This window comes from Manis javanica, chromosome 5, assembly GCF_040802235.1.
Source record: "Manis javanica isolate MJ-LG chromosome 5, MJ_LKY, whole genome shotgun sequence".
Taxonomy (NCBI): Eukaryota; Metazoa; Chordata; class Mammalia; order Pholidota; family Manidae; genus Manis; species Manis javanica.
Window position 1 is genome coordinate 71,352,517 of NC_133160.1, and position 11,056 is coordinate 71,363,572.

Here is an 11,056-nt window from a genome sequence, read left to right on the forward strand (position 1 = left end):
CTTGCCCTCTATACCCATTTGTTGAGAATTTTTATCATGAATGGATGTTGAATTTTGTTGAATGCTTTTTCAGCATCTATGGAGATGATTATAAGGTTTTTGTCCTCCCCTTTGTTGATGTGGTGGATGATGTTGATGAATTTTCGAATGTTGTACCATCCTTGCATCCCTGGGATGAATCCCACTTGGTCATGGTGTATGATCCTCTTGATATATTTTTGAATTCAGTTTGCTAATATTTTGTTGAGTATTTTTGCATCTGTGTTTGTCAGGGATATTGGTCTGTAGTTTTCTTTTTTTGTGGTGTCTTTGCCTTGTTTTGGTATTAGAGTGATGCTGGCTTCATAGAATAAGTTTGGAAGTATTCCCTCCTCCTCTATTTTTTGGAAAACTTTAAGGAGAATGGGTATTATGTCTTCTCTAAATGTCTGATAAAATTCAGTGGCAAATCCCTCTGGTCCTGGCGATTTGTTCTTGGGTAGTTTTTTGAGTAACCTCCAATTTAATTCCACAAACATATATTGAATGCCTGCAGTATGCAAGGCACTGTGCTGTTTACTGGGATTACAATGATGATACATTTCTCAGTCCTCTATAAGTATTTGTGAAAATCAGGGATATTCAACATCAAACATTGATGTTTTTGTCTTTATAATATAAACATTAGACATCTGCATTGTCAGTTAAATTTTTAGAAGAACAATTAAGTGTTATTAGAGAGACTCTAGATGGAAAGAACATGAGCTTAGAGTCTTAAAGATATGAATTAGAATTCCAATTTCATTGCTTACTAGCTTGTGGGAAATTTATCTAATCCTCATGCCTCAGTTTCTTCATCTCTTACAATTTACTTAGTAAAACTTACTGCACAGGGTTATTTGTAGGAATAAGAAAAATCTTATTTTTTATGCAGTTTTTATTGTTAAAAACATGGATTCATCTTTTTCCTCAACTTTAAATTCTTTCCAGTCAAATGACAACTTTCTTCTCGCCACTTATCGGTGCCAGGCAAATACCACAAGGCTGGAACTCAAGGTAAAATGTTTGAAATTACCATTACTTGAAAGTTTGAACTTCCTTTTTTCCTTGGTATGTCTTACAATATATGATATCATTTCTTTGCATTAAATTTCTTCCTGAAGTGAGTCATTTTGGAGTCATGACTTTTGAATGACCTATTAGATTTTAATTCAGTCCAAACCTCTGTCTCTGTTATTGGCACTTTACCAATCAACTGTACAATTACCAATCCTAAATTTCCTCTAACTAGAATTTTTTTTCCTAATTTTCTATTATGGAAAGTTTCATACTTGTGAAAGTAATGACTGCAGCTTCAGCAAAGATCAGCTCATGGAAATCTTGTTTATAACGTCACTGTGCATTCCAAATTATTTTGAGACAAATATATTTTATAATTTAATTTGTAAATATTTCAGTACATGTGTCTAAAATATAGGAATTCTTTTTTTAAACATAACTATAATATTAGCACACCTAAGAAAAATTAACAATAATTCCTTGATGTCATCATGTATTTAGTGTTTGATTTCATTGATTTTTCTTAAGTGTCTTTGATCCAGTCAGTGTCCAAATAAAGTAATTTGCTTATAAAGTACCTGAGCATTTGCCCTATGTTTTCCTACTATCTGAATTTTTCTTACTGTGTTCTAGTGATGTCACTTATTACCATCTATTCTAGAGAAAACCTTTTAATGTTTTCTTTAGCAGTTTTATTAACATCTTCATTTTTACAATTAAATACTAACTATAGCACACAACTATCTAATTTGTAGTATATAGATTTTTAAAAATATGTTTGACACATTGATGATCTAAAATTAAGGACTGTAAATTTTTTCCTGGTGTTGCTGATGCTCTGAGATTCAAAGTATATTTTTTTCAAGAATGCTGTTACACAATAATTTTCTCACATTGGTTAAGGAAGTCCCAGTTAAATGTAATTTTTTCTCTGAGCAATTTATTTTAGTATGCTAAAAACCCTTTTAATGTGTTTTGAAAGAAAAATTAAAAACTGGGATAAACTGATCTCTGAAGGAATATACATAAGCATATTTTATGGTAACCTAATTAAATATTTTAAATTATATTTTTATTGCTCAAGATTGTGCCAATAAAGTAGGAAGTAGGCCTAAAAAATATTAAAAAGTTATGTTCTTTTTAATTGGGTACAATAATTTTAAACTTCTGAGGAAAGTATGAATATCTGAAAAGAGCCAAAAAAAAACTATGAAAAAGAAGAAAAGGTGGAACTTATTTTGCCATATAGCAAAACAAACTAGTATAATAAAAATAATATAGGGTATTTACAAGGGCTACAAAAAAGGCCATGCAACAAAATAATCTAGGAATGGAGAGGCCAGCACACATTTATGGAAACTTAGTGCATGACATTTTTATGTAGTGAAAATTCTATTCAATTACTGTTTCTTGAAAAATTGGTGTTGGCACAGCTGGTATCCATATGGAAGAAAATTGAGTGGATTTTTATCTTATGCCATATATAAATAAATTCAGATGAATGAAGTACCTAGTTATTTAAAGAAAGAAGGAAATCTAGTTGGGTGAATATTAATAAAATAAAAAGACTGCCTATAAGTTGTTATAAAGACTGTTCAATAAGGAAAATAGGCAAAGGTTACGGATAGGCAGTTCACAGAAGAGGGAATCAAAATAGCTAACAAATATTAAAGGAAAATGTTCTACCTCATTATTAGTTAGGGAAACCCAAATTAAATTAAAATTAAGAAAAAAGTTTCTGCTTGCCCAACAGATAGGCAAAAAAATTTAAAGAGCAATATCACCAAATGGCAGTGATAAGGAAAAGGATGGGTGTTAGAAATAAAAACAAAGATGTCAATGATATAAATAGAATTTATTTATGTGAAATTATGCATTTGTTTTTGTATTTCTGCATAAGAGATACATAAAAAGATGACCTCCAAAATAGCAGGTCTGATCATCTCTGGGTGGTAGAACTTCAGGTGACTTGTGTATTCATCCTAATTTTTCTTTACTGTTTGAATTTTTTAATAATGAATATGAATTGTTATGTAATTAGAAAAAACATTTTGACTTTTTAGTGTGGAAAAAACTATGTTCCAATATGAAACCCTAAAGTATAAGTTTATCAGATATATTTAAAATTTTTCTTTCTGTATTTTTATTCTTTATGTTTTTCTCTATGTTCTCCTCTCATTCAGAGCAATATTTATGGAGTGAAATTTTTAAAAAATCTTGCTTTAAACTTTTATTTATGTCTCCCATTTAGGTAAACCATTGATTTTTTTTTCCCCCCCTCACATGCCCGGAAAAGTGTGAGTTAAAATGTCACTTAAATTAGGAACGCTAACCTTCATAATGCAAGAAGTACTACAGTCCATCCCATGAATTCCAACAGAGTCTCTGAAAGGGGGCTAGACAGGAGAAGCTGGATAGCTTTCCAGCTCTTCTAAAATTAGGTCTTCACACTTTAATGAATTATTACTTTCTGTTAAGTGTTTTGAATTCTGGTAGGATATCTAACCAGCTGTATTCAAGGTAGCTCAGAAGAATTTTCTAATTCAAATATGTCATAATTATGTTGAGTATGCTTCTCTGTTTTCATAGAAAGTCAAGAAATAGGTTCTTGGAAACATTTTTTCTATCGATAGATTTTTATAACAACAGCTCTATGCTATAACATCCCCATTTCTGAGAAAATGAATTATTCCATATAAGTTTCAGTTATTCAGATATCCCTTCAACAAAAATGTCTAAATTTTAACCATTTTTGATGTGACTCTTATAAAATATATTACACACCTGTGTTTTTAGGTGTGATAGGGTAGTATATGAGAATGTGTATTTTTTGGAAAGGCATAGCATTGCTAATGGTAAATATAAATCACCTAAGAATATGTGGTTAGGAAAACTTTTATAGATGGATTAATTTTGCTTTTGACTGCTAGTTCTTTTTTTCTTATTGAAGTATCATTGATATACAATCTTATATCTGTTTCTATGTGACTTTGGATAAATAATTTAATCTCTCTGGGTTTTAGTTTTTGCATCTGCAAATGAGAGGGTTGGTCTGGATAATCTCTAAAGTCCCTTCTAATTCTTAAGTTCCTTTCAGATATGCAACACAGTGGTTCAACAGTCACCCATATTACTAAATCCTCACCCCCACTGGTGCAGTTACTATCTGTCAACATAGGAAGATGTTACAGAATCATTGGCTGTATTCTCCATGCTGTCCTACCATCCTGTGACCAACTTGTATTATGATTGAGAATTTTTGTGCCCGTTTATCCCCCTCACCCTTGCCACCCACCTACCCCAGTTCCTCCCCTTCCCCATGGTAACCACCCATCATTTCTCAGTCTGTGTTGACTGTCAAAATATTTTTAAATTTTTGTTTACTCTGGTGGTAAAAAGTAATTGATAGAATATCATTATTTCCTTCAAAACATTACAGAAGTGATTAAGGCCTAAGTACTTGATTACTTGTGTTGAACATTTTAGAGATAACACTTATGTTGCTAGATTATTCTTATTTTCTTTTCTCTTGTGTTGAATCAGATTCGCTCAATCGAAGGCCAGTATGGCACACTTCAAGCATATGTAACTCCGAGGATTCAACCCAAAACCTGTCAGGTCCACCAGTACCTTATCAAACCCCTTTCACTCCATCAAAGAACTCACTATATTGATCATAACAGGTAAGACCAAGAAGAGGGTAACAGTTTATTTTTAGTTTATTACATGGTACAGATAAACTTGCTAGTATAAATTCTAGTAGCTATTTGCACATTTAAAAACTTAAATATTTAAATGCTGTGGACTAATATTTCTAATAGATAGGAAATTCTTTGTCTTCTTTTAGAGGCTGGTTTAAGTTGGACTTTCCTATCGTTCTCATATTTTATTACCATTCTGAGATTAGTACAGTGAGAGTTCTCTCACACACCCATCCTGAGCAAATACTGTTCAGCATTTGAGTTCTCTGTGAACAGGACCTTATTTTTTTAGCTTCAAACATTATAATTTCCTTTCTATTTCCCTTCAGGGAATACTGGTAGAACAGTTGGTGGTGATAGTCCCTGTTATTTCTAGCTTGCATTCCAGTTTAACCATCCTCCTCCTGTTTGTAGTTTTTCATTTTTCTTTCCTAGAAGTGAGAGACCATGGGCTTAAATGAAAGAGAAGGGAAAGAAATGAACAATTATTGAATACTTTCCCTGGGCTGTGTAATGTGCTAGATGCTTAGGCATTATCATTTAAGTCATACAGCAAGACAAGATAGTAATGTGTCCATTTTACAAATGAGAAATAGAGGCTTTGAAAAGTAAGTAACCTGATGATGTAAGAAACAGCCCTGATTTGAGGCCAAAGCCCATGTTCTTTCCTATCGCAACTTGTAATTTTAAAGATATGTAATTTAAATAAGGTGTAAGGAGATATATTCTTAAGGAAGATTTTTTAGAAAACATTAAAGAGAGTAGATTCTTTTTGGGTGTCTTCCTGTTTAAAAGTCTAAGTTGTTAATGGGAGTAGCATGGTGTGCTGGAAAGAACAGCAAGTGGGAATCAAGAAACTCAGATCATAATCTTATATCTGTTTCTATGTGACTTTGGATAAATAATTTAATCTCTCTGGGTTTTAGTTTTTGCATCTGCAAATGAGAGGGTTGGTCTGGATAATCTCTAAAGTCCCTTCTAATTCTTAAGTTCCTTAATTCTGTATCCTCTTAAAATTCTTTCTGAAGCTTTAATTCCATCAACTTTGCATTTCCTTAACCCTTTGTAATTATCCATTTGACTTATTTTAAATTTATTTTACAACCTTGCATGTGTTTGTGTGTGAGTGTATATGTGTGATTTTTGCAACATCAAAAGTATTATTCCATATCCACGTAAGATAGAAGGTATTATTCCCTAAGTTGTCCAATGGCACACAGCTACCAAATAAGCAACATTTCAAATCCAGGTCTCTTACTTGAAAGTCCAATTCTTGGCCTTCATATTATGCTGATTCTTTTCCTAAGGAGATTCTTGTGTAAGTATGTTTTTTAGTTTATGTGAAAAATACTAGATGAACTTTAAAAAATGAAATCTACCTGAATAAACTGAATTTTATTTTTAAAGCATATAATCTAGAAAAAAATAGCTTGAAAACAAGCTATGTCACTTGACTGAATATTAAAAGCCCAAGTACAGGTAAACTTTTTTTTCATGAAATTGAAGTGTTGTTCATTTATCTGATGGATAAGGTTAATCTGAGAAGATTTAAATGCACAGCTGTATTTGTTTAGCTTTTGTTGCACAATTCTGTTTGTTAATGTGTTGTGTACATGTAACCCTTCATGTATTCCCATACACAAACGTGTACCTCTGTTATTAAATTACAGACCCATGAATACACTGACTTTAACAGGCCAGTTCAGTTTTGCTGAAGTTCACTCCTGGGTGGTTTTTTGCTTGCCTGAAGTTCCTGAAAAACCTCCAGTAGGAGAATGTGTGACATTTTACTTTCAGAACACTTTCCTGGATACACAACTTGAAAGTACCTATAGGTAAATAGAGCTTTACTGGGTAAGGCTGCTAAATTTTCATTTGTTTTAAGGCAGGAATAATATGCAAATAATGTGATTGAAAACCTATCCTGTTCAAGAGAATCTATTAAAAAAGAAGTAGAATTACTGGGTTTTTAAAAATTATTAAAGATGAATATGAAAGATCAGTACCTTTTCTTTCCCAACAATAACCAGTTAGAAAATAGTTTAAGAAGACCCTTTCAGAGTAGCAATAACAATAGCAAAATATCCAAATAAAATCTATAGGAACATTCTTTAGTAGAAATATGCAGAACTTATATGAAGAAAACTTAAAAATTTTATTGACACAAAAGACTTGATTAAGGGGAGTAATAGATCCTACTGTCATCCATATGAAGACATTATAAACATGGTAGGGCAGTCTTTCCCAAATTGATTCAAACATCCTAATTCCAATAAAAATACCAATTGAATTTCTTTATACAAAAATATAGGAAATGGCTCAATTACAGAGCTTAGAACATGCAGGCTTTGGAAGTTATCATGTTAAGAGTTGACAGTCATTATGTTCAGCCATTATGTTCTTTACACTCTTCTCAAACCCCCAGTGTACTCCTTCCCCATTTACTGTCACTTCCCAGTCATCTCACATAGGCTGCCACAATTTCTATTTCTGAACACAGTAGAAGCTCAATTTTCCCTCTGCTTTGTTCCTATCTCAGAAGGTAAAATGACCTACTTCCTGGGTAAGGCTAATTTCTCTACATCTGCTCTTTGAGCTTATATCCTCAGACTTCTTCAGGGTCTTGGCATTCTCATTCTCTCTCACATCTTTAGGTTGTTTTTTTTGTTTTCTTTTGTTTTATAATTTCTTTTTGTTTGGAGGGGAGGGGCCTTTATATCCTTTCCTGTCTCTCTCCTAAGGATTCTTTCTCTCAATTTGAGGTATTATTGAGGTATTCTACTTCCTACTTCCTAGTTGAGACTTTACTATGCTACGTTCTGGAAACAATGAACACATAATTTTACCTGAGACTGCAACCTTTTGGGACCAAGAACTTTCCAGAAATCTAACTGGTTTTAGCATCGGTTCTATGGAAATATTTGACTTTACCCTCCAAGGGAATCTTGTTTGTGTCTAAACCTATAATAATGTCTCCTGTTTTGAAGTACCACAGTGAACCTCACATTTTAATCATAGCAGACAATTCAACATGCTCACAACATACTATATATTTTTATAGTAGCTTACCTTTGCTCTTTACCATTCTGTGTCCTTAAATATTCTTTCCTTAACAGTCAAAACTCAACTTATCCTTCAAGGCCCAACTCAATAGCTACATTTTTTATTCCTTGGTTCTTTCTTGATTTTCTTCTCTGTTCCCATAGCATTTTATTCTTATTTGTTTGAGAAATATAATATTTTTACATTCTATATTTATAACATATAAATACATATATATATATAATATAATTTTTCTGCAAGCTTGTCTTTATAAATTAGACACTAAGCTCCTCGTGGGCAGAGTATATTTCCTAATTGTCTTTGTTTCCTCCAAGTATCTAATAAACAGCTTTGAACATGGTAGTGCTCAGTAGATGCTTTTTGGGTGCCTGAGTAAAATACATAAATATGGAGAAAGTAAAGAAGTGTGTGCGTTGGAGGCAGACATACATACTTGAATACAGGTTTGAATCTTGGCTCTGTGACTCACCAACTATTTGACCTAGCTTGAACACTTAATTCTTTGAGCTTCAGTTCTCTTTTCAGAGGAAGGAAAATAATAGTACTTACTTAATTGAATTGTGATTATTGAAAAAGATGAATCATAACAGTCATTTCACAGTGCCAGCTACTGTGTATTTAATATTAAATGTCATCAGTTAAAATTAAAGACTGGTGAAAATCTCATGAGTTCTAAAATACAGCTGAGATCAAAATGGTAAGTATATATGTTCATCCATTTAGAAAAAAGAACTAGAATTTGCCTACAGCTAGTTAGTATAAATTATTTGTATGTGTAAAAAACAAATAAAAAGGCAACACTGAATACATGAAAGATGGTATATATTAATTAGGAAACTTTGGGTCATCATAAAGAGAAGCCGAATGCAAGCAGCCTTAAACAAAGAAAAGGAATTTATGAGCTCATAGAACTTAAAAAGTCCAGCAGTCGTCTGTCTCAGGCACAACTGGATCAGTGTTTTAACTAATATCATCAAGACTTTATTCCTTTCTATTGCTCAGCTGTGTTTTTGTTTTTTCTTGGCTTTCCTGTGTAGTTCCATAGTGGCCACTAGCACTCCATCTACCTTTATGTCTTTTCAGCTACCATAGAGCCTCTTTTCCCCACTTAGTTTCAGTAAAACTCCCAGGACTAAGTATCATTGCCAAGCCATAATCCACTGTGACCAGGGGTTTGGAATGCACTGCTAAATGCTTCCTCCTGAAGTCCCAGAAGTGGGGCTTAGGCTAGTGCAGTGAAACTACATGGACTGAGAAGAATGAGAAAGGAGTGATACCCTGAAGAAAAAAAGGATTCTGTGACCATAAAAGGTGGCAGTAGATGCTAGATGTGGAAGAAGTTACATTTAGTTTTAATGTCAGCTTCCTTTTGAAGATGTAGTCATGCTGTAATTTATGTGATTACATAAAAGAAAAACATGCTTATATGTAAGTAAGCAATTCTGAATGTATTTTATATATATAAAGGGTTAGCTGTTGGAAATAGTGAGAATGAAGAAAAAAGTTGTTTTCAATGATGGACTTATATAAATTCTCATATCTTTAGAAGGCATATATCTAACATTTTGTTTGTTTTATAAGTATGTTGGGAACTTGAATTAATAGAAAAAGGTTGCATGTTTAAATATGCTTTATATTAATAATGAAATATGTTTACAAAGGAATCTAAAATCAAATGATATCTAAACACTAGGTACCAGTCATAAAATATGTATTTGCTGGACATAGTTACTGTATGTATTTCCATCTAAAGTTGTTCTTTAAAAAAATTGTTAATTCTATAGAAAAGGAGAAGGAGTTTTTAAATCTGACAACATTTCTACTATATCCATCCTAAAAGATGTGCTCTCTAAAGAAGCTACAAAAAGGAAAATTAACCTCAACATATCATATGGTAAGGAAGAAAAATGAATAATTTGGGGGTTTTTTTTGTATGGTTTTTTTTGCTGTTGTTGTTACATTAAGAATGTTTTTATCAAGGTGATTACCTAATTATGCCTGGCTTATTAACTCCTTCTAGAGATAAATGAAGTATCAGTCAAACACACCTTAAAGCTAATCCACCCAAAGCTGGAGTACCAGTTACTTTTGGCTAAGAAAGTGCAGTTAATTGATGCTTTAAAGGTAAGTATATGTATCATGGACTCATTATCATTATATTATTGTGATGGAATTTCTAAAATTGTAAAGTCTTTAAAGTTACACTGGATTGAATTTTGAAGACTAAGATGCTTCTACTTTTTTAATTTTAAATAAGGAATTGCAGGTTCATGAGGGACATACAAATTTTCTGATACCAGAATATCGCTGTATTCTTGAAGAAGCAGATCACCTACAGGAAGAATATAAAAAGCAACCTGCACATCTTGAAAGACTATATGGTTAGTGGACCGTTCCAGAACAGCTTGCCATATTTCTTTTCTGCTAGCTATTTGCAAAAGATCATGTGAGAAAAGATGGGAAGGAGGTGATAGGGAAAGATTACAGCAATCATAAACCAGTGACAACCAATTTATTGCACAGAATATTTTGTTGTTTTAATATTTTTACTTGATAAGATGAAAATAAAAATTGAGACAAGTGTAATACAATAAATTTATCTATATATATGAAGAAATCTGGTGTGACATGAATATAAACTATGAAACATTAAACTTTAGGCCCCATTTCACACAAGTAATTTTCTAGTTTGGTTATGAAATATGAAAATGCAGAATTTAATACTGCTTAGGCAAAATTTAATGAGTGATATATATGTGCTGTGTCAAATTTCAGTTTAAAAGTTGTTTGCTTTGGTGGTGAGAAGTTAGGTTATAAATGTATTGAAAAAGCAAGAACAAGGGGAACATGAGAGGAGAAAAAGAAGAAAGAAGGAACAGCTTAAAAACATTTTTTTGCTGTAAGATCGATTGTGCATAGCACACCTATTTATTTATAACATTTTCATAATTGGTTGGGATATTTAATCCTTAAAATAGCTCTGCAAGGTGGATGGTGTTATCTCCATTTTTCACATGTTTTACTGAAATCTGAGACTAAACAATTTGTTGTCCACAGAGGTGGTTACTGGCAGAGTCTTTATAAGAAGAACCTTCTGGGCCCAAAATGCATGCGGTTTTCGCTATGCCAAGTCTTCTGTAGTGTCAGTTGGTATCATTAATCCATATTGATCCTTAAGCTTCCTAATGAATTTCTGACTTACACCAGGGACTTGCTCACAAACTATAACAGTAATATCTAATATCTTAATTACT

The 11,056-nt window shown here is 32.4% G+C and overlaps 1 protein-coding gene across 3 annotated transcripts in view; it reads left to right on the forward strand.

Annotated features, from left to right (window-relative positions):
- Positions 1–11,056, forward strand: part of BBS7 (Bardet-Biedl syndrome 7) — a 37,099-nt gene that overhangs the window by 21,786 nt on the left and 4,257 nt on the right. For 2 of the 3 annotated variants that reach the window (XM_073237095.1, XM_017665306.3), the window contains exons 13-18: positions 970–1,035; positions 4,582–4,721; positions 6,410–6,574; positions 9,587–9,696; positions 9,823–9,926; positions 10,060–10,183. In XM_073237095.1, coding sequence (XP_073093196.1) covers positions 970–1,035; positions 4,582–4,721; positions 6,410–6,574; positions 9,587–9,696; positions 9,823–9,926; positions 10,060–10,183 — 709 coding nt within the window. The remainder of the gene's footprint in view (positions 1–969; positions 1,036–4,581; positions 4,722–6,409; positions 6,575–9,586; positions 9,697–9,822; positions 9,927–10,059; positions 10,184–11,056) is intronic. The other variant, XM_073237096.1, reaches the window with a different exon arrangement.